General features: G+C 45.1%; 1 protein-coding gene across 2 annotated transcripts in view; it reads right to left on the bottom strand.

Annotated features, from left to right (window-relative positions):
- The window catches only part of AUTS2 (activator of transcription and developmental regulator AUTS2), a 757,798-nt gene that overhangs the window by 537,163 nt on the left and 192,711 nt on the right, over window positions 1–27,924 (bottom strand). For both annotated transcript variants that reach the window (XM_033078074.2, XM_033078075.2), the window contains exon 2: window positions 13,979–14,242. In XM_033078074.2, the coding sequence (XP_032933965.1) occupies window positions 13,979–14,242 (264 nt within the window). The remainder of the gene's footprint in view (window positions 1–13,978; window positions 14,243–27,924) is intronic.

Raw genomic sequence — 27,924 nt, 5'->3', positions numbered from 1 at the left:
TATACATAGTATTTACATCCTATTTATTTGCTTTTAACTCTTTCTGACCTAAGCCCATCCCTTTTATCACAAAACTTCAATCAGGACATTAAAAAATAAAAGGGAAGTCAAAGTAGTACTTAAAATTGAATATCCAAATCACTGAAGTAAATCAAACATTAAAAATATTGTAAATAATCAGAATTGTGTAGTATATTGGATGGACAGAGATGTCAAAGGGCTGACTGCCCCCACTCCCCACATGTGCAAACACAATTCTCATCTGCTATCAGCAAAATCTTCCGCAGTACTTTAACAACCACTCCTTCCTAAAAAGCCTTTCTGGATAGAAAACGAAAAAAGGTTCTTCATTTCGCCTAACAGGCTATAGAAGTCCCAGTTCAAGGGTGAAAGGAAGGACAGGGAGAAAATTGCCTTTCCCCTCCAATGCAAGTCAAACCTCTGACATGTATTCAGAACAGCTTTTTGCTGCAGCTTCTCTGCTGGCACTGCCCTGTGCCTTGCTGGGCCAGAGAGTGACTGCAGGAGTGAGTGCCTGTTCCTCTATGCCCAGCAGGAACTAAACCAAACCACAGCTCAGCACCCCAGAGCTGTGCCACAGAGCCCCTTCCCGTGCCCCTTCTCCCACAGCACCCATGCTCGGGATGGGACTGGGCAAGGAGCTGAAGGAGAGCTGTGAGAAAAATCCGTTCATCTCCAGCGCTCTTTGTTTCAGGAGAACCTTTTGGTTTCGTTGTGCTTGGCTCTGAGTTGCTGGTTTTATCTTGCATTTCACACTTAAGGAAACCCAGCCAGGCCTGCCAAATACTACAAGGTTTTCTGTCAAAACTTGGACAAGCTGAAAAGTTTTACATTCTTTTAACCGTAAACCTTAAAGCAACTCAGACTTTTATTTTACTTGCTGCTCAGGTTTGAGTGTTCCATGACATTCGGCCAACCTGGCTTGAGTTTTCTGTTTGAGGTTTCATTACGAACTCCTAATTCCAGAACAGAGTAATTAATGCTTTTATTAATAGTATCTGTAGTAAAAGATTACAGGACTTGGAAGAATGACTCTGAGTGCAATTTGCTGCCCAGCAGACTACACAGTCCAAAAAGGAGATCAGTCCTCTAACTCAGCTTCCAAAGCTGTGTGCTAACAAAAAAGCGAAGGCCTTTGGAGACCCAGCTGCAGGACCATTCCCTCTCTGGCCTCAGCAGTGCTTGCTCTCCATGTTCCAGTAAGAGCCCAGAACAGAGCCCAGAGCTGCCGTGGACAGCAGGTTCTGTTCCCAGCAATGACTCGCTCAGTGGGACACAACAGCTTGGGCTGGAGGGGCCCTCGGGGGTGACCTCATCCAAGCCCCACTCCAAGCAAGGCTTATTCAGGAAAGACCTGGCTGCTCAGGGGAGAGGTGGATGGTCCACGATGCAGATCCCACAGCCTCTGGTCTGAAGGGACCTGCCTGCCTCCTTGGCAGAGCTGAGCAGAGCACTGCTGGGTTCTGACCTCCTCAGCTTTGTTTTTTTTGTGCTCCTCAACCCTCCTCTGCTGGCACTGCACCTGAGAGCCAGCGTGGAACCATAGCAGGGGGACAGACCACACCCAGCTGAGTAGAGATGCCAAATCTGGAATTCCTGCTGTCCATTTCCCTTATTTTCTCGTCTGCCCCAAAATCTGATGATGCTTTAGAGGCTGAAGATTAAAGCAGAGCAGTAAGCGGTGGCACCCTGCAGGCTGGGCTGAACAGAGTGCAGCAGCTCTTGTGGAGGAGGAGCTGCCAGTGCTCTGCCAGGTGGGCTTGGACTGTGGCAGCCACTCAGCTGGGTATCAGTGCTACTGCTAGTGTGAGGAACTGCTACACAGGCTTGTTATGAAGCTCAAATGTTTTCATTAACATAAATGAGCAGAAGTTAGGTTAATAATCTGAACACACTGACAGATGTTCAACAAACACTTGGCATTGCTGCAGCCAGAACAAGAAAGAATTCAGTGTTATCTTGGAACAGCCTGCAGAACAACACAATGTGAGGCAGCAAAGCTCTGGTACCAGCTTAGACACATGGATAGACAGAAAAGCCAGGCTCTCTCCTAGCACAGCCCCAAGAGGCACCAGGATACAACTCAGCCCTCTGTGCAGACGTGAACATTTTGCAACTTGTAGAAAAAGATTTTACTTCCAGTACAAGTAAACAGCACTACAGTGGGGGCAAGGGCCAGGCTGCTCTTGCAGGAAAGGAAAGTCTCCATTGCTTTACATTAAATTAAGACATCTCCTGAGTTTTGTCTTAAATTCAAGTTCTGTTCAAGTTCAATCCAAGGCAAGTTCTGAACACTACAAAGGCCTCTTACTCCCCTTATTACCGTATAGAGACATAGGATTAGTAAAAATGATTAATTTGAGGGGAACAGTGACATGAATGCATTCTGGTCAAAAACTCTAAAACCCACTAAACTCTAATTCAACAGTTAATAGAAAAGCTCAGGGAGCACCAAAAGTGAGAAGTTCCATCAGGATCAGGGAAGTGGGCATGGCTGGACAGCTCTGACCTCAACTACTGATGGTTCCTGGAGGGTTTGGGGTACCTGTGTTGGAAAGCTCCAGATGAACACACTGCTTGGGGTTTTTTTAATGTGTTAACACTATTCACAAGTGTAAGGGAAATAGCAGGATCTAAAGCTTGTAAATGAGCTACAATCTTGGAGGAGCTAAAGATTAGATCGACCTGTGTTGCATCACTTTACAAGTTAAATATTTTTCTTAAAGTGCTAATCCAATCCAAACACGGGTTTGATTCTAAATTAAACAAACTCCACTTTTATTGGTATTAACAAAAATATGCAATGCTAATTTCAGCAGGCAAGCACTAACAGGAGCAGCTATGCAGGCTGTGCTTTCTCCAGGGCAAAAAAGGAAGGACATTAACTTCAATTTCCTTTTTTCCAAGCAAAATGCATTATATTACAAAATCCACTGTGAGGTCTATTAAAAAAAAAAAAAAAAAAGAAACAAACAACAAAACAAAACCCCAAATTTCCTACACACCCATGTTTTTAAAGAGTCTTTTAAAAACCCACTTTCATTGCATCTCCACTTCTGATTCAATTTGCTGTCAAAGGTCACGAGCTAAAATATACAGTTTACGCTAAAAGCAGGAAGCGGGGTAAGTAATTGAATAACATCAGGAAATGGAAGAATACTGCCATTTTCCTAATGGATATAGTACAAGGTTTACTCTCTCCAAATTTAATTCTAGGAGCTCCTGTAGTAAGGGCTTTATTTTTCTTCAGCTTGAATTTTAGCCTGCAAGGTTTAAAGCAAAATCCTCGTGCAATCAAAAGAACAAAATACCACAGCAGCTTTATTTTCCAACAGACAAAGATGATCATTTCTGCAGGAAAGAGAAACCCCCCATCAACAGTGTCTGAAAACAGAACTGGCATAGCAGGTTGGCTGCTTAATATACATGGGCTGGAAATAATTCTGCTAAATCAGAGTTCTGAATTATTCATGAAAAACAGATTTTCATGATTTAAATTAGAAAGACTTAAAATTACGAGCCTTGCATTGCTATTGATAGGTAAGATCTCTTTCCCCTAAGCGATGTTACAGTCTCACACTCCTGGAAATGCTTTATGATCACTCTAAAATAGTACAAAAGTCTCCTGACACTCACTCCTGCTGGAAACAACACACACTCTGGTACATGCTTTAGACCAGTAATAGTCCACCAGTAATGATTATATCAAAATATATCATTATGGTAATGAATAAAGTTTGAAGGGATTGTTTTCAGTATTTATTGCATATTAAAGCACAGGTTCATTTAAAACATTGGAAGCACAAGCCTTAGTCCTGCAAATAACTCTTTCCATCATGGAAAACACTGCACTGCTTACAGGAAGCATCAGACCACAAATCTGACTTCAGATCTTTCCAAAGCATTTTGCAAGGATACACAGCCCAGCCTCCCTGTACTGATAGTGATTTATAAAGACAAAGCCATTAATAAGCTGAAGGTTTGCATTGCTTCCTGGGAGCTGCTGTACAGTCATTCCACACAAATCCAGCCAGCTGTGATAGCTCCAGCACTTTGCATTCGAAATTGTTAATATTCATTCATCACACAGGTACAGCCTTTCATCTGGAGATCTCCAAACTGTGCACAAATTCTCCAATTAAACCTATCTGCCTTGATTAAGAATTGGTAGACAAGTTCTTCCTGATTAAGCACCATTTCCATGCAGGATGAACACGAGGCTGTGGGGCTGGGGCTTGCAGAGCCCAGGGTGGGTCCTGGTGCAGCTCCAGCCCCTCGCAGGGGTCACGTCTGGACACTCACTGAGCACCTGGCAGGTCCCTGCAGAGGCTGCTCCAGGCTTTTCTGCATTCTAAGAGTCTTTTTTGGAAATCCTCAGCCTGAGCTGCAGCTCAAACGTTAATGCCAGCAACACCTGAACTGAATTGAGTGAGTGCAGCTTGGGCTGGGGCAGGGTCCAGAGCAGGGCCAGTGCAGCAGCTGGGATAACCCAGCATCCAAAGGATTAATTAGCAACAGCTTCTGTGGGCTGAGGCAGAATCCCTGCTTCTTGAATCCTTTACTTTGGCACAGGAGATAAGGAAACTCACTCCTTTTCCAGTTAGCAGGATCAGTCCTCAGCACATCATTCTGCATCATCAAGAGAAGTGAAGACAACCACTATCAAATCTTGCAAACTGAGAGCATCATGCCACCCAAATATAGCTTTTATTTGACAACACAACACTAAGTCATCAGTATCCTGTAATTTCCTTCTTCTGAACCAAAGCACAGAGCACTTGTCTGGATATTAATTTATTTTCTTAAACATAGGAGCTATTTTCCTTCACCTAGCAAGCCCTATTGAGCAGGTTTTATAATTAACATCAAAGCAATTTGAATGCTGCTTGACTTGCTAAAAGCTGGTAAACAAGCAGGAAGCAATAAGGTGCTTTACAAGAAAAGAACATGTGTTGGGGGGAGGGGAGACAATAAAACATTAAACAGATTGATTAGCGATTTTAACAGAATTTCCATTTTTATTAACCCTTGTGTGCTTTGGGCACTCGATTTTTATTTCATTTATAGAAGTAGGAGATTATTTTGTTCAACTAGATCACAGAAAAACCTGTTCAGAAGGAAATTATGAGCATGGTTGGCAAAAATAAAAGTAGCATGGAGAAACTTCACATGCCTGCTGCTTCCAATGGCTAGGATAAAATCCACCTGCTTTATGATTTTTTTATTAACATATTTAGAAAAAGCCAACCTGAAATCTCAAGGAAAGCTATCAAACCTCAGCTTGCAGTTCTACACCCATTCTTAGCTGTATTATTTTTATTGATTTAAGGACCTGAGCCTGAGGACAGGGTTAGCAGGGCAAGATGGGCTTAAACCTCACAGCATTTTATGAGCAACTTGGAGGTTTCTCTTTTGTTTCTCTGTTCATGCAGAACAGAGTTGCATAAGAGGGAACTTGATTCTCTTTCTGAAGGCCACAGGTCCATTACAACCATTTGTAACTCCATCACCTGGGAAAGGGCACACAGGACACAGGAACTTGGAGGTCAGTGACTCAATCTTTGCTGTCAGAGACTGGAATGGCCCATGGCTTTTTATATGACCTAAATCAGCTTGTGCCTACAAGCCATTATGTTCCTGCTTCCTTCTCTGACAATTTCTTGCAGGATCTCAGCAGGCTTTGGGGTGATGAGATGCTCCTGGGGCTGCTCTGCTGCTCCTGGGGCTCCCAGCACTCGCAGGAGGCACCACAACCCCACAGCAGCCCCTGCTCCTGCCCCAGCCCTGAACCCCAGCAATGCTGCAAACCCACCCTGAGCTGGGGGCCACAGCCAAACACACCTCCTGCCCTGGGAAAACTGAGCTTGTAGAGGGAAAAACAAGAATCAAGTAATATAACTTCTACAATCTGAGTTTTCATAACAAATGTGAGGATGAACTTCTGTGCTTACAAATAATCTGCAGGCAAACCCATAGGTTAGAAATCTTGGCCTAAATTTATTTCTAAAATACAAAAATAATATTTTAAAAAGTTCTAGGTGACTTCCTTTTCAAATTAATAATGGTCACCTTATTATGCTGTCTCATAATACTTAAGCTAGCATTTAATTTATCTCCAGGCAGACTCGTCAAAATTAATTTTTTGGTTAATTCCTTACTGGTAACACGCATGGAAACTTTTAAGACAGCAATTGATTGCATTGAACATTTAAAATATGGTTCACTTCCTGGCACATTTAACAATCATTTAAGTTTTCAATTAAAGTAGGTGCCAACATTAAAAGAAAAAAGATAATCCTGAGAGACAATAGCTGCTCTGTGCACAAGAAACTATCTTTTTAAACTAAAATTCTCAAGATGTCTAATTGATTAATATAATTAGGTTAGCCCAAAAGTGACTGTTTCTCATCTCCTTTTTTCAGTTGGAATTTGCTGGGAGTTGTGCACACAGGGGCACTCCCTCTGCCACAGCATTACCTGATCAGGTAACAGCACAGTGACATCTCTGCAACTCTATCTCAGAGCAAACTGGAGCCAAAAGACGAAGCGAAATGCAGCAGGGCAGAGCAGAAAGAGTGGCAATATTTGCATTAGAAATAAAAACATGCCAGCATTGCTCATTTTCTTGCAAGCCTGATCACACTCAAGCACAACAGCGACAGCAGGCGCAGGCACAGGAGGCAAATGCAATCTTTCCTCTGCCTCAGCCTGGGGGTGATCAGCTCACACCATCAGCTCAGAGACATGGGGGAGATCTTTCAATATCCCCCTGCTTATTCCTGTCCCCAGTGCGACCTGCATTCCTCCACTCCTTGGCTGTACAAGCTCTACTGGCAGAAGCATCACAACAACCACAGTCCCCGTGTCAGGTGCCAATGGCCATTCTGAGTCTGGTTAGGGGACAATCCACACTGCCCACCAGCTGATATTTCATCCAGAGTGGCCAAACACCCGCCTCTAACCAAGTTTTAAGCTTCTGTTGTTCTGTGCCTGCACTGGTGCTGGAGCTGCTCAGACACAGCAGGCTCTGAGCTGGGCAGTGCACACAGCAGCACACAGGATCAAACCATCACACCAAACACAGCTCTGAGGCTGAGGGACCGGCATTTGCTACTTCAGCATCAATAAACAGTGTCTGGGTAGAGTAAATGTTACCTTTAGGCACATACACTCACTCACGGACAGGGGCATGGCAGAAACAAAGCTCTTTTCTTCCACCCTGATCAGCCCTGCAAGGGAAGCTCTCCATGGAGAAGCCATTTTGAGTCCCTGGGACTTCCCAAAATGTATTTTTAAGCCTTCCAGCAAGGATAACATCCTTAGTAATCAATTTGACTCATGATTACTATTTCAAACACAGGCTCAAACCCAGACGAAAAAAGCACACTTACATGGCAATATATACAGAACAATAACATTGCCAGATGGTATAATACTGAGCAGAATTAATTTCACACATGATGTTTTCAAGGTGTTAAAATATGTCACAGCTTCTGCTAATAAAACATCTTCCTCTTCCCTCCTCCTTTTAAGAAAACGCTCTGTTCCCACCAGCCTGTATTTTATATTATATGTGTTTCCATCCTGATAAGGGCAGCTGATTGCTTGCAAACCTAATTACAGTCAAATGAAAGTCTTTCAGAACCATCATTAGCAATTAGGACCTGCTGGATTTGCAGTGTATCATTTAGAGAGGTATAATTCAATAGCTTATTGAAAAATTGCAGGTGAAGCTGGTGATTATGAGGTGGGGACGCCTGTGACACAAACATTTGGTGGAGTGGCAGCTCCCTGAGCACTGATCAATGACTGCAGGGGTTTGTTGTGCCTGATCCCAGCCCTGCCCAGCCCAGATTGGTGTCCCAGGACCAGCTCTGCACTGCCCCAGGCTGGCTTTGTGTGTGCTCTCCTGGAATCCAAAGTGCCCATTCAGGAGCTGGGGAAGTCATGGGGGATGTGCAGCGCGGAACAACAGGCACACGAAGCCACACACATCATTCTGCAGTCCTTTCTGCAGAGAACAACAGTCTTTTCTGTGCCCATTGAGCTCAATTATACATTATCAGCGCCCAGAAGTTGTTTGGATGCTTTGGAGCAGCTGGGTGCCTTCACAGATGACGCACTGGATCCGGTGACTGCGGGTTAAGTGCAGCTGGAGGTTTCTGTGGCCTCTGATCAGAGGCAAACAGCAGTCAGGAATCACAAAATGCTTGTAATTCAAGCACTGTTTGTCACCCACGGCGCTTTCCAAACGGGAAATGAGAAGGGGACTGAATGGCAGCCCAGCTTTCAGCACATGTTTCCACACAGACAGGAATCCACACACCAAGCGTGTGAAGATAAATGTGGGTCCCTGCCAAGGCTGGAATTACCAACTGGCCAGCACAAAACACTCAGCATGACCACAGCACATGGTGGACTGGATAAACTGGGCTGGACATTAGCAGAGACAGAGGTTATCCACTCCCAAAACCTGCCCCTCTCCAGGGATCCCCCTCCATCTGCACACCATGTGTAACATTTACCCCTCAGAAACCCCACACAGCCCAGCCCAGACCTCTGCAAAGCCTCACCTCTCCATCCCTCCCCCACAGATCTCTTTCCCATTTTCTGTCCTACAAAGGGTTCTCAATGCCCACATCTACCCATCCCCTTTATCACATGAGCATCTTCTCCCACTGTGTTACTACACCCACTTATGCTGTGATGCAGCCTCAAAGCTCAGTTACCCAGATATGGCCCTTTCTATTCTTTCAGAGCTGTAATCTGATTTTTTTCATAATTTCATGGGTTATTTTTCAAACTGAATGTTGTTTTATATGCTAGATTAATAGCCAGTGTTTGAGTGACATGGTACCAACACAGTTTTGTTAAACCTGCAAGTCCTGTTGCTGGTGACACTTGCTGTAGGTGCCTTCACACTTTTGGCCACACTGGCACAGAATCAAACCACACTGTATAGGCTGCAGCACAAATAGCAAATCCACTCATTTCAAAGTGGCTGCACTAGCAGTTTGAATCTGAAATAAACCCTAAACCAAGCAACTTCTCCCTTTACAAACAGAATGGGAACAACTTCTCCCTTTCCATCAATGTGTGGCCATATCCCTGCTGATCCTGGCAGGTACTACTCCAAGGCATGTGGCTTTGTCCCACATTCTGACTGTCCCAGTCAGTAGTGATGTCTCCTGTCACTTCATACAAAGCCAGACCTCTGGCAATGCAAAACCAGCCCAAAAATCCCCCACACAGCTTCCAATCCCCTGTGTTGCCCTGAACGAGGCAGTTTCACAGCGCAGGGTCCTTCCTGATCTCCATCAATTTGATAATTCACTGAAATCCACTGACTGCCAGTAAAGGAATCCCAAATCCCAGCAGCTGTGTTCAGGGAGGTTCCAGCCTTTATCACTCACTCTGGGTGATGAATGCTCTAGGCAGGATTTCCAAGGTGTCTGACCTCACACTGCAGAAATACATCCCCATTTCTTCCCTTGCTACAGGAGGGAGCCCAAGAGATGAAACACTTCTCCGTGCTGTGTACCATGCTGTGTATCGTACTTGTAGCTGCTACAGCACTCCCAGAGCCCACCCACAATTTCATTTTCAATTAGCAGCTCTTAGAAAAGTAGTAATGAAGGCAGTTGCTAAAGAGCACTCAGATGTCATTGAGAGCCTGCAAACCCAAACTGTAAATAGCACATTGTAAATGGCTTGTCAGCACAGGCAGCTCTCCCTGGGATCACAGTGCAGTGACAATGCAGCCCCATCTGCTGCGCTCCCCATCTGCCCGGTGCCCCCAGCCCGGGGAGCTGCCAGCACCTGGGACCTGAAAGAGCCCTGAGAGCCCTGAGCATCCTGAGAGCCCAGAGAGAGCTCTGAGAGCACTGAGAGCCCTGAGAGTGCCTGGAGAGTGCCCGGAGAGTACTGAGAGCCCGGAGAGTGCCCGGAGAGCACTGAGAGCCCGGAGAGTGTCCTGAGAGAGCCCCTGAGAGAGCCCTGAGCCCTTATAGCTCTGAGAGCCCTGAGACCTGAGAGAGCCCTGAGAGCCCTGAGCCCTTATAGCTCTGAGAGCCCTGAGACCTGAGAGAGCCCTGAGAGCCCTGAGCCCTTATAGCTCTGAGAGCCCTGAGACCTGAGAGAGCCCTGAGAGCCCTGAGCCCTTATAGCTCTGAGAGCCATGTGACCTGAGAGAGCCCTGAGAGCCCTGAGCCCTTATAGCTCTGAGAGCCCTGAGTCCTGAGAGAGCCCTGAGACACGAGAGAGCCCTGAGCAAGCCCTCAGAGAGCCCTGAGCAAGCCCTCAGAGAGCCCTGACAGCCCCTGAGAGCCCTGAGCCCTGCACAGCCACGCCAAGAGCAGGACAGCCTCAGGCTCAGCCACAGCAGCATCCCACCCTGTGCACCACAGCTGTGCTCCATGGGGCACAGCAGCACCTCTGCACAGGACACAAGTGTGCTGGCACTACGGTGACACAGTGAAACACGAGGTGCTCTCAAGTGTCAATGGCAGGGGACAGGGATGGCTGTGCAGATCAGCCACCCAAAGGCTCAGCAGTCTCGAATTTAAGATGCATAGATTCAGGGGGAGACTGCCAAGAGGATTGTGGACTTAATTCTGAGAAGGAACAGCTTCAACACTCCCCTCCCTCCCCTTTAATTGATTCATGTAATGGACTACGAGGTGAAAGCCAATGGTTTATAACACTTGTAGCTGGGGACTGCCAGAGTCAGCAGTGTATCTTCTGCTGTTCTTCCCATTTTTCCTGTATCTCATTACAATTTACCTCCTAATTCATTTCTCCATCATGAGTTTTCTTCCCTCTATTTATCATCTGCCTCCTATTTATTACCACTTGTCTCCTTCCCTGCATTCCTGCAGTATGTGGGGGTGGGATTTGATATTCTGGAAGCGTCTCTGCAATCAGGTGGTGAAGGCAGAGCCCAGCAGCTCTCGTGCACATGTGAGCCAGCCAAGGCACCCCTTGCCCAACACACACTCTGCTGCTTTAGCAGCATATCCAGAGAGGATCCTCTTCTGCAAGAACATGCAAGAACCTCCCACCAGATGAAGAAAAACAATGAAGGAAATGGTAGAGGTAGCAAAAGTCAATGTCTTCTGCTCTTTCCAAATCACATACCCACTACACAGAGAGAAATGATCCTTCCCCCTCATTATCAAAGTACTCTCAACCCTCCTTTGCCCTGAAAGCTCATTGTTTCCTGGTGTGCCCCACTGTGCTCAGACCTCGAGGAATAAAATCTCATTAAAACCCATTAAAAAATGTTTGCCACCCTTTGACTAGTTTAAGAGTGTTCACTTTAAGATTTCCAAATGATTTTTACAGAAAGCACATAAAAACATGTTATCACCAATTAACGTAAAGGAAATTAAATTTAAAACGCTGGAGAAATATTCTGATGAGTCTTATGTTTGCTTAACGCTAAAATTTCCTTGAGGCATTTAATAAGTACATTTATAAAAGCTCACAAAGCAGAGTTCAAAAGTCTTCTCGCTAGTAAAATACGAGCCTTAATTAACCTACAGTTTCACATTTTCTGGATTTCAATAAACCTGTAGGCATTTCAGCAGAACTGGATAAATACCTGCATGAATACTGCAAGGATTTTCTCTGAAAACTAATTAGCAATGCTTTCAATAGCTGACTTCAACTAAATCTGTTTGACAAGGGAGCTTCATACCCTAAATCCTGCAGTGAGAGCCACTTCCAGCAGATAACAGATTTCACAGGAAAGCATATCCAACACGACTGTCAGCCACTGGAAAAACTATGAACGAGATCTCCAGGTACAAAACGTTTCCCAGCAAGGACAGACTGCAGCCAAGGTCCTATGTGAGCACAGGAATGCCAGTGACAACTCTGAGATTGCATCCTGCCATCCAGTTACCCTAATCACAGCTGACAATTCAGGATGCCCCCAGGGACAGGAGAGGCAGGCTAAACTGTTTATGTATCAAATATAAAGTGCTAATATAGCAAGAACACTGTAGACATGCAGAAGCCTCCTGAACTTTAAGTGGCTCTGGACACTCCTGCTGTGTCATACACAAACCACAGTGGCCCCAGTTCTGGGCTCACTGCCATCTGAGAAGGTTGACAAGCAAATCTACTTCCCCTTCAGGATTCAGTGGGACACACCTGAGTGGGGAAAGCAACCCAAGGTGTGCAGCCAGGAGGCACTTGAGGTGGAAGAGTGTAACAGCATCAGAAAAAACACTCTCAGAACTTATCAATCTCCTCCTTGTTTTGCGCTCTTCACCATTTGTCTTGAAATAGGTCAGAAAATGCTTACCCAAAACTCTTTCTCTAGGTGGTGGGCATGTCTTTCCAAAGAACTTTGTAGTCTTTTCCATGACATCATTTTTCCATGTTAAGTACCAAAGCTGTATGGGTTTGTCAGCACCTACACTGTTCATAAGACTTAAATATTCTTATCTGAGGAGCTCTACCCCTACCAAATGTATTACATTTATATTGAGCAAAATACATTATTTCCTCTCAGTCTTATGCCTTAAGAATTAGGCAGAGTACTCAGATTTATCAGATCAAAAGAAAAGCATTTTCCATGACATTTGTCAACTCAATACCTTCTAAGCCAATGCATATTCATTCCCAAAAACACAACCTCACAAATAATCTCCATCAGCAGGGAGGCAAGTTTCCTTCACAGATTAAATTCTAGGCAGAAAGGTTCCACCTGACATTAGGCCCCACTAGGAGAGTTCACAGTGCACAGTCAGTCCTGTGGCCCAAAGCAAACATATCTGACAGACCAAAACAGAACAGAGACCATGGAGGGGATCACAGGAAACAGTCAAGGAAACACAGCAACCTTCAATATATACTGGTAATAGAATCATTGCATCAAGCATCCTGAAGAGTTTTCCCCACCTTCCTTTAAAATACCAAGTAAAATTAAATCAGAAGAAACACCTTTAACAGCTGGTAGTGTAGAACAGGCATTTTACAATTTCTTTGCTCTGCTAAAGTGCTGTAATCTCTTACTATATTCCTATATACAGCTTAACATACAGGCTTCAAAATGATAATGAAAACCTATTTCTTCCCAGTTTCTCTAACTCTGCATATCAAAACTGAATACAGCTCAGCATACTTGTCATCCTCAATGTTCCCTCCATGTCCCTGAACTCACAAAATGAGAAGCAGTGAATTATCACTATTTGTTACAAGTTTCCCTGCAAAGCAAGGTTTAGTTTGCACTAAACAAGGATGAAAACTGATTCTATGAATATCAATGTCCATTAAATGTTTAAATTTTGCTTCAAGAGTCATTAATATCACTCAAATACAGGAAAAAGCTGACCTAGTCACTACTATTATATACTATTATCAGCTTCATAGAAATCACACCTGTCACACTTTCTTCTTTAAAAAACACAACAAACACAACACTGCACAGTCATGACGACAAATCCAGTGCTTACAGCCTCAAGCTTTGCAGTCCTGGATATCCTGCTCACTTGCACCACTGTTGGGAAGGCAGAAGTTCTTGCTTAGGGCAGGTGATCAGTAACCCAGGGGAGCAGACAGCAGCACCACTGACACCTCACAAATGAGCTCCTCACACCCTAATCAGTGTTAGAGCTTTGCCTTGATTAACAGCTGCCCTTCTTGCAATTACCTCCCCCTGGATGTTCAGAGGACTCTTCTGCTTTGTGTATAAAGCTTGAAGACAAGAAGGTCTCTATGGGACAAAGCTGACCTTGCAGTCATAGAAAGAGCCCATTTGTTTGCCCTGACAGTCTCACACCAGCTGTGGGAAGCTCTTCCCACGTTTACTAATCAGATCAGCATCAATGCACCACTTGCTGTCCCTCTCAGGACACTGCACCACATCACACCAAGAGTCCAAGAACAAACAACAACAAAAGCATTAAAATAAACAATCCCACAAAATGAGAAATTGGCTTCTACATACCATGAGCCAACGGGCAGAGCCCTCCCTCCCTGCAGCAGGAAACTTGTGTCCCACCTGTCTCAGGCCCTTGGGTAACTTCTTCCTTTTCCCAAGGTGCTGGCACAGGTTTCGGTCATTTTCCCGGTCCGAGCTGTACTGGTGGTGGTGGAGTCTGTTCTTTTTTGGGAGGTATGACAGCCCATTGGTAAGTGCTTCCCTTTTCTTCTTGGCTAGAGGATTCTGGCGCTTCTCCACACGTTCCTGAGGTTTCAGAGCTACGTCCTTCTGCAGAGAGAGGAGAAACAACACAGGGGTCAAACTACAGCTCTGCTTTGGTTCCAGGAGATCAGCAAAGCACTCTCAGGGCAGTGCTGCAGTCACCAGAAAAGGAACAAGCCCACTCTTCACTGATGTCCTCTCAATCAAAAGAGAGGCAAATGCTAAATAAAATTGGCAGGGTGAAGTGAGTGCATGGAAGGAGACACATCCCCCTCGAGACTTCACACAGTCAACCTCCATTCTCAAAAGCATCTCATGTATCAAGAGAGCACACATTTAGAAGACAGCCTTTGTTTATAATGCTTAAATGATTTAAACAATGCTTGACTTTTCAATATTTATTATTTCTTGTATTTGAGAAGCCAAGGCACAAGCTGACCTAAATCCAATTAGGGCCAATGAATCTGCATTGACTTCAGGGCACACTTCCCTCAAGCCTGACTTAAGCAGTACATTCCCAGATCTCAAGGAGAGGGGTGAAAAGTGCACGAAAAAAGCAACTTGTATTTGAAAACTTTGTCACTGACCCTTTAGCCCCCAGAATCAATGTCTGTCTGTAAAGAAATACTCCACTCTTGTAACACAAATGTGAGTTTTGTCACTTAGCCCACAGCTGTTTTCTTACAAATAACCTGCAACACACAGAATCCCTATTTTCATTTCAGATAAATGTTACTTGAAATGAATCTTTTTCAATAGCACCAAATTAAAGGCAGAGGAAGAGAAGGCTGGAGAATTCATCAGGAGAGAAGAATGAGAAGCTATTGAGAAGATGTTAATTACAGTGCAAATTCTGCACCCAATAAATGCAATGCACTGAGTCACATCTCCCAGAGCTGCCCACACTGGGGTCTGGTGCTGCCCTGGCAGGGGAATTTCCTGAAGCAGGGTGGTGCTCTCAGCACCAGAAGCATCCATGCCCACCATGAAGTGCTGGGTAACCTTGTAAGCCTTTCAGCTGCTGTTTATAGTTACTTAATATTATAACTGACAGCAGGAAGGGCTATTGGTCCCTGTGTCACATAAAGACTGAGGCTCAGGAGAACGTCATTCAAATTATGGCACCTTTTTATGCAAAAAATAATGCCTAAAGGCAAAAAGCAGTTTGGCTTTAATTAAAGACTGCTCCCTAAATGACTCTCTAAAATACAAGTGCTCCACAAAATTCATAACTGAAACCAATGAGATGATTAATTAAACTGAAGACAGTCATTGTTCAAATTTGATATTTAGCAAAGGGAATGATTTTACAGGCATTAAAGATGGGAGTACTGAACAGAAGCTATAAGACATTTTTTCTATCTTTTCTTCACCTGGGTTTTCTTCACAGTGTTATTCATACCCAAAAAGTTAGGAGCCTTATCCTACTCATGCAAGAGAATTTGAGCATCCTGGCTACAACACAGGATTGGTAATTTAGGAACCTTCTGTGTCTGCTCGCTGGATCCTGGAAAAGAGTTCAGGAGTGGCACTGATCTTCCTAAAATGCTTTGGGATCTCCTTGTGCACAAGATGAGGGACCCTATGGAGCTGCCCAAGGAATTCAAAAGGAAGAACAACCCCTTTTCTCAGCACACCTTCTGCTTCCCAGGAAGGTTTTAGGTTTACGCCATAAATGCAGGAAGGCAAATTCTCAGGTGCAGCAGCCATTTCACCAGTGCTCCCCATCAACAGTCACAAAACTACAGCATCCACAAACACACCTGGACCTCCAGGAGAGCAAGGGCAGGTTATAAAATAGCAGATATTATATGTTAGAACTGATTTGTAATTTAGGATAGCTATCATGCTGTTAACATGTTCTTGTTTTAGTTCAGCATTAAAAAATCCAGTGTTTTATGAGCAGAACATTATACCAGCAAAGACTTCTGTTAAAACACAGAGCTCATGTTTGTAGATACAAATGCTGTTAAAGAGGATTCATTTGAAATGTGAAAGGCTGAAGGAGTGAACAAAGGGGAAACTTTCTGGAAAAAAAAATAAAGTCTTCTAATGACTAAGTAGCTTTTGTGGGATTTCTTTCCCCCACTTCTGAGTGATCTAAATGAAACAGTGGCAGGTTTCCAGAAGCTTATAAAATGTCTAATGGGGCCAGGCACTTCCATCAAGAAATAACTTGTTCCTATTAGCTTTAAGGAGAGTGTGAGATGGGTCAGACTCAGCAGATCACTGTGGATGTACCTGGGATGATCCTTCCTCAGAGCCCATGTTCCAGACAAATGCATGAGGCTTCACAAATTGTCAGATACACCTAAAGAATTCTAGAAAACTGGGAGGAAGAAATCTGCTCACACCTGTAGCAAAGATGAGTGACACCAAATCCACAAAGCCTTCCCCAACCTGGATGGAAAGGCACCTTCCAGGGCAGAAGGAAGGATTGGCAGGAATGTTCAAAATTAACGAATGCTCAAAATTAAGAAGTGTTTAAAATTAAGGAATGTTCCTCTTCTGCTCACAAGCAAAGAGAGGCCAAGGAACTCCAGACGTGCCTAACTTGTGAAAGGAGCCTTAAATCCTGTTTGGTAGGAAATTTAGCCATAAGGATTTAGACAACCCTGTTCCTCCAGAAGAGCTGTCTGCTTTTCACCAGCTGACAGCACTGAGGGGAACATGACAGAGCTTTTGAGGGACCTGTGGGGATTTCAATAGACACACAACTTGGCCTGAAAATAAATATGTACAGAGAGATATGTGTTAAATTCTTCATCTGCAGACTAGATGAGGACATACAAGAGGACACAGATGATAGAAGAATAAAACTTAGACACAGGTGGACAAGATGCACTAAAAGTAGCTTGGATAGAGCTCTCCCAGGGTGTTCTCCTCACATCTGAGGGTGCAGGACTGCCTGGGATTATCTCAGATTGAGCCCTGTGGAGCCCCCAGGCTCAGTGGAGGCTGGGAAGCACAGCCCTGCATAAATCACTTCCCCACTTGCTGCCCTTTCTCCCTCATCCCATTTTTATCTTTCCCTTGTTTAGATAGGACAATAGCTGTACCACGCCGTGTGCTAGTACATTAGCCAGCACAGTCTTAATTACAGACTTCAGGCATCATCATGATTAGAGTAATAAGCTGTAATTACTCTAAGGTGACAGGACTGCACAGACCTTATCTACATAGATAAGAAGATGTAGTAATATTTCATGTCGAGACACATTTTTCAGCAGCTACCCATGGAGTGGATTCAGCCTGAGCAGACCCCATGAACACTTGCAGTCTCTAATGCAGGTTTTTCTCCTCTCCTGCCAGCATACAAGCCCACACATTATTAAGTAAATCCTACAAACATATTAGGCACAGTTTAAAACCATCTTTTTCAGAGATATCTTTCATCAGTAAAGTGCCTTAAGTGTATCAGGAAGGTGACTTAAATGTATAAATATGTAATTACACGCAATTCAATACAAAAGGGCATTAATATTTATGAGTATACCATATAATCTAAAAAAAATTCCATTTGTTTTATTTCTATTGGGCACATTAATCAGGCTGATGCTGCTGTAGGTGCCCTGGTGGGGAAGGGCCTGTGGTGCAGAGCAGGGTCCTGCCTGGCAGAGCGCTGCAAACACCTGGCTCCATCCCAGCACCCACAGCTCCATCCCAGCACCCACAGCTCCACTCAGCACCCACAGCTCCATCCCAGCACCCACAGCTCCATCCAGCACCCACAGCTCCATCCAGCACCCACAGCTCCACTCAGCACCCACAGCTCCACTCAGCACCCATAGCTCCATCCAGCACCCACAGCTCCATCCCAGCACCCACAGCTCCAGTCAGAACCCACAGCTCCATCCCAGCACCCACAGCTCCATCCAGCACCCACAGCTCCAGCCCAGCACCCACAGCTCCATCCCAGCACCCACAGCTCCACTCAGCACCCACAGCTCCATCCCAGCACCCACAGCTCCATCCAGCACCCACAGCTCCAGCCCAGCACCCACAGCTCCAGCCCAGCACCCAGAGCTCCACTCAGCACCCACAGCTCCATCCCAGCACCCACAGCTCCATCCAGCACCCACAGCTCCATCCCAGCACCCACAGCTCCATCCAGCACCCACAGCTCCATCCAGCACCCACAGCTCCACTCAGCACCCACAGCTCCATCCCAGCACCCACAGCTCCATCCCAGCACCCACAGCTCCATCCAGCACCCACAGCTCCATCCCAGCACCCACAGCTCCACTCAGCACCCACACCTCCATCCCAGCACCCACAGCTCCACTCAGCACCCACAGCTCCATCCAGCACCCACAGCTCCACTCAGCACCCACAGCTCCGCTCAGCACCCACAGCTCCAGCCAGCACCCACAGGCAAAGGGAACAGCACAGAAACAGAAATAGAAAGGATGGCAAAACCACCCCCCACACTGTCACCCACTACACTGGGTACAGAGGTTCAGCTTGCAAGAAATTAGGATGCCTGCAGGGTACAGCTGAGAGAAATCCTGCAGCTTGGCCAGCACAGAATCCCAGAAGGGTCTGGGTTGGACAGAACCTTAGAGTCCATCCAGTGGCACCTCTGCCATGGCAGGGACACCTCCCACTGTCCCAGGCTGCTCCAGCCCCAGTGTCCAGCCTGGCCTTGGGCACTGCCAGGGATCCAGGGGCAGCCACAGCTGCTCTGGGCACCCTGTGCCAGGGCCTACCCACCCTCCCAGGGAAGGATCACACAGGGAGAATCCTTAGCTGGGAATCCAGAACAGCAACCTGCACACACTGAATCCAAACCTGCACAAACTGAACCCAACCTGCACACACTGAACCCAACCTGCACACACTAAACCAAAACCTGCAGACTGAACCCAACCTGCACAAACTGAACCAAAACCCCTCAGAAACATTGCTAGTCTGAGAGTACCCAATTTGCCATTACATCTTGACAGTCCCCATCAACTCCTACTGTGTTTCTGTGACACTGAGAATTTTTACAGCAGATGGATGAAAATTCCCCAGATCTTCAATACCTCTCTCATGTTTCATAATTTGTTCTTTTAATTCCAGCAGAAACAACTGGATGTAAAGATCAGAGTAATGCACTGACCAGTCCCTCTAATCAAAATCAGAAAATAAAAGGAGATGGTTACAATAACCATTATTTTAGCTCCAGATAAAATAGTTAAATGTACTGTGTATTCTGATGAACAACTAGTTTCTCAGAAGCATTTATCTAGGGGAAAAAATTGCAAACACTCTTAAAATAACACCAGGGGGAAAGGAAGGCAGGTGTAAAACACAATGCAAAAGAGAAAAGGATTCTCAGTGTCACTATTATGGCATTTTAAAACACAGGGACTGGTGAATAGAGGTGTGATGTCAACTATATTGGGTGCAGTAGCCCATCCACTAATCCCAGCAATTCCTTCAAGCCACAACACCTCCACAGAAAGGTTTACTCTTGTTTTGTTTGCTTTGATTCCATAAAGTTGCAATCCATTGCCTCCTGCATCTCTCTGGAATCTGAAAACAAAGTGGTTCAGTGGTTCAGTTGTGCAGGAGTGGGGATGGAAAGCAGTGCCAGGCTAGGTGGGTGCAGAGCAAGGAGAACAATAGCACAGCAAGTTGCTGTCTGCTCCTGATATGTTGTGTGAATGCACTCTGTGGCAAAGAGATTGCTTTGATTTTTCATCCCAAAATCATTTGTTAACAATAGCATTGATAAACAGAAGGCTCCTTTTCAGCCCTTGCCGATTTAAATTACACACAAAAATACACTAAGGCAACATTATTGAGGTTACAAAGTCAAGGGCTTGGAATTTATGAAAGGCCAGGATTAAGGCTGCAGCCACCACCTTAATTCAGGCCTCTTGTGCATGCACACCAAGATATAATCTTTAATTACATGATCCCATGCTCCTATTTCCCTACACAGAATGGAAGGTGTTCAGCTAATGAGCAACCACTCAGGATTTTGTTTGCTCCTCTTTGTCCATGGTGTGGACCTGGGCCTTGTTTACTGACGCTCCATTCACACCCTCCTCTGCATGCACAATGATTAATTTCCTCAAGGGCTTTTCTGTACAGCTCCTCAGATAGTATCAGATAGAGACTCAACAAATACCCATGGCCTATTTTACAGTTGTTTTGCCGAAGGTATTTCACTATTCCCATTTTACAGGTGGCAACAGCAGTCCTGACATGTTTGGGTCAGAAACATCTGCTGATTTTAAACATTCATTGGGAAACACCTGAGATTGGATTTTTCAGAGAACCTGGCTCCACAGAGCACTTTCTCTAATGAAGCACAGGCTGCATTGATTTCAGCAGCTGCCGGGAGTGCTGAGCACTCCTGAAAATTGGGCTTTAATGTGTTATAAGGATACAGGGAAGAGCTGTTTCTAAAATAATGTGCTGCCATGGCCTCCCTCAATGCCACATAGCAAATACAAGCTGGAGGTAGAGGAAATCTAAGACTCTGGTGGCCAGCTGTTGAGCTGGCAAAAGCTGGTGTCATACATGAAGATGAGCATCAGAGCAATTGATTGTTATTCATTTATTTCATGTTTTTCAAACATGACACGGTATTCTCAGCCTTGTTGTTCTCCCCTCCCTTCTCTGTTTTGTCACTCAAATACTGTGCCAAAACATGTTATAGTTGTGCAGAACAATCAAGAAATTACTGGAGCCTGTGCAACCTGACTTAGCAAAACCCTCTTCTTGGAGCGGGTGCTGGGGAAGTGCTGAGCAATGCCAACCTTGACTGCAGAGCCATGGATTTGTTTTTCTTGAAGCTGCTGGCTTAGTGGAAGGCAAAGTACACACAGTTGATTCTGCTCTGACTGGTTCAGCCAGAAGCCTGTGTGCTCCTGCCAAGAGATCCTGAAGCTCTGGCTCCAGCCAGCTTCTGCCAGCCTAAAAGTCCCACTGTGTTTTCTCCAGAGACTTTTCTAGGTCTAACACAAGTTGCCAGCAAAGCCCAAGGTTATGAATTTGCTGCAGACTTGACTCAGTGACCTCCAGCACACCTGGGGCTGCCTTTTGGAGGCTGAAACAGCAGTGAGACCTGGCCTGTCCCAGCAGTGCATGTGTGTCCTCTGCTGACACCATCTCAGCCACGCTCTCTCAACCCCTCATGCAAACTCTTCAGTCCCTTGGGAAGGACCTGTTGTGACTGCAGCTCCAGGCTTTGATCCTGGCAGAACAGCCAGGGCTGTGCTGCCCACACTGCCCCTCCAGCCCATCCCTGCTCCCTGAGCATGGCTGAACAGAGTCAGCCCCAGCTCTGAGTGCTGCCAACACCACAGGTCCAAACCCCCCCATCCCACCCTGCTCCAGCCAGCTCACAGCCCCAGGCTGCTCACAGTGCAGCCCTTGCAGCAGGGGAAATGCATTCCCACTGGCCCTGGGGTTATCTCTCAGCACTGTGCCTTAAATAAATGTGCCTGACTTACCCTGGGAGCAGCAGGGCCACATGCTCATATTTATTTTCTTTGTTTGAGGAATGAAAAGAAATAGAAAAGACATGTAGAGAGAAGTCCCTAGGGATGCTCCCTTTAAATCTCCATGTCAGGGAAGAGGGCTCCAGTGCTCCTGCACTGCTCAGTTAGGATGAGAGGTAAGGCAGAGAGGAGCACTGAGCCAGCTCCTGAGGCAGTGCTGAGTTTGGCTTGTCCCCTGTGCTGTGACACAGCAGTGGCACAGTTATGGTGACACAGATCCCGAGGAGCCAGCAGTGTCCCAGCCAGCCAAGCCTTGCACAGCACTGCCCTGATCTGGAGCAGGAGCCCATCCAGCTATAGCTGTCCCTGCCTTGGTTCAAGGGGCAGCTTCAGGGCCAGGATATTTATCCTTGGAAAAGGGTGAAGAGAACCCAACTGAACAGTTATTAAGAACTACATAGAAAAATGTATGTCTAAATAATTGAGCAACTCTTCAGTTCTACTCTTAAACTTCAGGATATATTTTTTTCTTCACACAGTTTTCTTAATTTTCACTTTTTTTCTCATTTAGAATGGAAAAAATGTTTTAAAATTTCAAACTTTCTCCCAAAAATAAAAGTTTTTTACATTTGTATCTGCAGTTATACAGGACTTGCATATACTGATTAAAACACACATTCTAGGAGATTTCACTGGAGGGAAATGCAATTCCACTGCAGGAGCTGCTGGCACAAGCTGCCTGTGAGCTCCTCCACCCTCCACACATTCTGTGTTCTCTGAATAATTCAAACAGCACTTGGGCTGGCAGGCCACAGACCCAGACAAGGAGTTAGTGGGCCAATAAATTTTACATTTGAAGGGTGTCCCCCTTATGGTAGGGTTAGAATAAATGCACGTGGGCTTAGCTCTCATCCCTGCTATCCCTGCACTGGGATGACTTCAGCCTCACATGGCACCATTCATTAGCACAGCACTCAGCAGTCATAAAAAATGTATTATGGTTTGTAAATTGAATCAGAAGCACCTCTGCCTTCCTTGTCTTGAGGGAAGATGGTGCAGCACCAGGAAAGTCCAGTGCATCCCAAAGGTCTCAGGATGGTCCCTAGAATCTCCTGGCACAGAAAGGCACTGAACTGGGACACACCTGGCTTTGCTGTGGGACACACCTGGCTTTGCTGTGGGACACACCTGGCTTTGCTGTGGGACACACCTGGCTTTGCTGTGCCAGCCTCAAGGCTGGATGAGAAAACCTGGAATCGAGACAGAGACACCACCCTGAGACAACTCAGGTGAAAACAAGAGGAATCTGCTGTAGGGAGGGATGGAAACATCCATGGATCCCTTCTGCCATCACACATCAGCCTTACACCAGGGAAACCAGAGCATCCCTCTGCACACCCAAGGCAGCAGGACTGAGAATACAGAAATGGGCAAAAGGAAGGACAGAATGAGCAGAGCCACTCATGGATTATGCCAGGTGGTGCAATCCATGAATAATCCAACCTGCAGATTTTTTCAGCCAACCAAAAAACCTGCATATAATAATGGGTTGTAATTATTGAGCCTTAAGAAAAAAGTTAATCTATTTTAAAACAACTCTTTTCATCTTGTATGTCAAGAATTTGAACTACTCAACACAGGAGCTTTTCTGTCTTCTAAGCTCCTACTGTCTTATATTCCTCTGGATTTTCTTTTTTCTTCTCTAGGAACTCCCTAACCCTACCACTCTTTTGGCATGTGCCATATAGCCAAGAAGACTGATGAGGAAAGATTTTAAAGAGAAAGAACAGTGATTAGAAAACAAGGAGAGGGAAAGAGAGCTCAGCTAGGACCTGAGGACTGCAACACTTAAGGTGAGCTTGGCAGTATTCCTCATTAGGAAAAAGATCAGAACCTTTTTGCAATCAAGGGAAAAAAGAAACAATAGTTCAACTTCCCATCTGCAAATGAAACCACCTTGTAGCATCCAGGCTGAAAAAAATAGTAAAGAACAAAAGTTTAAGAAATAGAGCAATATGTAACCTTTCCATTTGCTGGCTTATTCTTCCCCAAGGAAACAGATACAGTGAAGATAAATTTGATGATCAAAAAACCAGAGGGATTATATTCTTGTACGGTGCTGATCACTGGCAAATCCCCCTCTCTGCAGTTCAGAACACAGCTTAGCATAAAGACAAGATTTATCATTGCCTTGTCCTTTGCACCACTTACAAAGGAGACATGAGTTGCTCCTATCTCGAGAGTACTCACTCATGCACACAAGGAAATAAATACCAGAAGTGTTCTGCTGTTCCTGCACAACGCTATAAACCCTGTGCCCAGCACAGATCCCAGACCCCCCTGGGGAAATGCCACATTTTCCACCTCTATTTCTGCACTGCTGTGAAGGCATCACGTCCTGGCTTCAGCTCTGGGCTCGGTGGATGCTCCAAGGTCTTTGTGGGATCACCCAAAACCCCACAGGTACATGCAGCGGTTCCTGGGAGGTGAAACAGATCCTCCCTTCCATTTATATGTAGAATACAGAATCTCCAGTTAAATGGGCACAGAACACAGCATGAATAAATAAACAGGGAAAATCAGAGTTGGCTGCTTCCTCCAGTTTTATCTCAGGGCACAGAACCTGCAAAGTCACCTCAAACACAGGAGAAAAAGAGAATTTCCTTCACAGTTATGCTGTGGCTGAAAACATAATGTTTCCTGCAAATATTCAAGATATTTTGTAGATATATCTCTTAAAAACTGAAGTGTCATCTAATATTCAGGGCTATTTAGTGGCTGGAAAAGCAATGACTTTAATATTTCGTGTTTATAGCCAACTAGAAGCTACAAATTTAACTTGGTAGAGGTGCACAGTCGGGGGATCTGGTTCTAAAGCAGAACATCTCAAGTCAAGAGCTCTGCTAATGCCCGCAGCAAACTTGCAAGGAGTTACAAAAGCTGTGAATCACATCACTTCAGCAGCACTTAGAGTCAATCCCCACTTCATCGCCTCCACTGAACTGGGAGCTCCTGCTGCAGGAATCATCCCAGCTCCTGTCTGTAAAACTTGCCTGGAGCAGGAACAGATAGCTGAGGAGAATAAGAACCATAAGCAGGAAATCAGTCTGCACTGGGAAGGAAACCTTTCCTAGGAAAGATTTGTTTTCTAAGCTGCTTGTAGGGGCCAGTATCCAAATCTGTCTGACCTTATCACTGCTTGTGTCCTGCCAGGCACAGGATTGGAGCTGGCTGGGATGGAGCTGAGTTATTGGTGTGGGGCTTGGAGGTGGATATGGCAAATTCTGATCTCCCCCTGTGACCTGCAGCACCCAGCCAAGCCCTGCACCACAAAGAAGGTATTCAGGGGCCTGAAACTATTTAATTCTCATTGACTGGTTTTCCAAAGGAAATAAATGGCTCTGTGAGTTTGGGCCTTAAGCCCTCCCATGCAGCAGAGCTTGTCTGTGAAATGGAAGCAAAGGCACATCCTATTCCATCTGTGCTTCACAGGGCTAAATCCTGGCAGAGGGAAATGGAGCAGGCCCCCAGGAGCCACAGGATCCTGCTTATGGAGAGCAAACAGGTGGCACATCATGGTACATCTCCCTCCTCCAGAGCCAGACCAAGGCACCCTTCCTGGCAGCAAAGAGGAGTGATCCCTGCTGCACCCCACGAGGTATGGGAGAGCTTGCACTGCCCTTTTTTTTTTTTTTGGGAACAGCAGCAAAGCCATCTCTCCTGTTCCAAGCCTCTGCAGCCCTTCAGCTGCATCAGGCCAAGGCACCACAGCAGGGTGTTCCTGTGGGATCCTTCCCTGCCTCCTGCCAAGCACTTCTTGCACTTCCCTTATTCTCCCCCGGCTGATGTGTGGGGTGGGAAATGTGTTTTGTATCTTCTCCATCATCCTTAGGGAAGAGATGAGCATCTGCATCCCCACTGCTGTCACCCAGCCATGGCTGTGTGTGTGGTTCTTGCTTTCTCCTGTTCTTCCCTGCACAGTGACACAGAGGGAGCACAGCACTTCCCTCCCCAGTTCTTCATCCCATGTAACATGAGATTAGACATTCCTTAGAAAAGGAGTTCAGGACAGAAAATCCAAACCAACACTTCAAAAACACACCCAAGTCTGCAGCTTTATTATGAGGTAAAAATGACCTCAAATCCCTGGACTAAACAAATGCCTTTGGGGCGAAAAAGATGGAATAAATTAAAGGATATAATTATGGCTGGGAAACGAGAGAAGGAGGTGGCTCAATAGGATGAAAGAGGGATTTGAGGAATAAGAAATGAAAGGAGGTGTCAGCTTGAATCAGCCAGGTTCAAAACTGCTGCTGATTTTGACTGACATACTGAAGACTTTCCAATTGCAAACTCTTTCTCTAATAAGCTGCAAATTCACCTCTACACTTTTACTTTGATCTTAATGCAAATATTTTATAATGGACACATTTAATGATTTTCAGGTGCTTATTGGTTCTATCAGACTTGATACTGGAATCAATCTCCTCTTTTAGAAAGCTTGGGTTAATGGCAAAGTTTATTAAACTGCATGCAGTCATTCAGAGAAGATCAATAGAGACATGATTACAGAGCAACCAGAGGATTAAACATGAGATTTATCACAAAATTAAACTGAATTAAATGTTCTCTGATAGCACTTGAAATGCTGTCGATACTCTTAACTGATAATCTATGCTTTCTGTGTTTACTTACCAGGCAGCAGGGAAGTCTGACTTGAGGAAATGACTGTAATGTAAAATCTGCAAAGATTTGCTGAGAGCATTAAACCTCACCTAGAAAACCATTATTTCTTCCTGTTAGAAGAGCAAAAGCATTTTGCTTCCTTGCCCATTTGCTCTTTAAGGGAGAGGAGGATACAGCCCTCTGCCATATCACACTCTGCAATCTCCCTCTCAGGGCCATTACAGGATGCTCAGGACACTGAAGGATCCTACACAGGGTTACAATGAAATATTTTATGGTTTCCTTCTATGGCAGTTTTTACCTCATTCAGAATTAATTTTGAGATCTTGATGACCTTATTGAAACTTATTCCACACACTGAGAAATTTGCAGCCTTTCTGGTTCTCCTTTCCCTCAGCTTAGCCCAGCCACCCCCCAGGTTCTTACACCTCTCTTTGCACAGCACTGTGCAAACTTCTCTGATGTTCTCGGCCAAAAGAATTCAACTCCAAAGCATCAAAAAAACCCAGACCAAATAAATAAACAAACAAAACCTGCAACCCCCCTCCTCTTCAAAAACAAACAAAATCAAATAAAAAACAACAGACATACCAAACAAAAACAAAAACAAACAAAAAACAAACAAACAAACAAACAAACAAAACCAAAACAAAACAACTACCAAAGAACCCCAGGTACACCAGCAACACCGTACCACTGTCCTAGGAAACAGAAAAGGAAGTCCAGGGGAAAAAAAATCAGGTCAATTTTACAGAGAGAATCTAAATTCAGGCACTATAATTTGAGATGTGCCCCTGCAAGAGAGCAAGAATTACCCAGCCCCTGCTGTGCCCTGAGATCATTTCCATCTGCTCTGGGATAACGTGGCTGGCCTGGCTGGAGCACCAAAACCTCAACTCTCAGCAGAAGAGAAGGGGGGAGAGGGAGGGAAGGAGCAGGAGACCATGAGCACACCAGAGACCAGATGCAAAGTAATAACCCATCACAACCACAGCTTTGATAAATTCTGATCTTGTTTCCATGGGTTTCCAAAATGGTCACAACACACAAATTCAGCTGAAGAGTTCCTTTAAAAATTAATGTTTGTGTTCAACAAGCCAGCAGGAGGAGGGATGCCAGCTTCCAGGCATTTTTCCATCATACTTTTCACAGCAAGTCTGTATCCCACCACAGCCTCCACTAAAAACTTAATAAACCTTGATAAAATACCTCAAAGGAAATATGACCATCCAACAGCAAATAAAGTACCCAAAACAAAACCCATCAAAAAATCTCTCATCAACTATCATGAATTGAATTTTTACTGACTCAGAGGGGCTTAGCTGCTTTCTAAACAGGCTCAGCTATCCCCAGTGTACTTTGCAAAATTCAATCCAGTAATCCAATCCCAGATGCATTACGTGAAATCTTATTTCTCCAAGCTCTAGAAAAGAACAAGCAAAAAGGAAGGCTTTAGGAACACTAATTTGCCAATAAATACTGACTGAGCCAATTTCGCCTTCACTGCTTTTGGGAGGAAAATAAAAGGAAAAAAATCCCAAACTGCTGTCCGAATACTAAGTTCCCTTATTAAAACTTCACTTGTGGATAGAAAAATACCATGGAGCATGTACCCTAAAATTA

This window comes from Catharus ustulatus, chromosome 22, assembly GCF_009819885.2.
Source record: "Catharus ustulatus isolate bCatUst1 chromosome 22, bCatUst1.pri.v2, whole genome shotgun sequence".
Taxonomy (NCBI): domain Eukaryota; kingdom Metazoa; phylum Chordata; class Aves; order Passeriformes; family Turdidae; genus Catharus; species Catharus ustulatus.
Note: the sequence above shows the minus strand (reverse complement) of the source record. Positions and strands in the feature narration are given on the sequence as shown.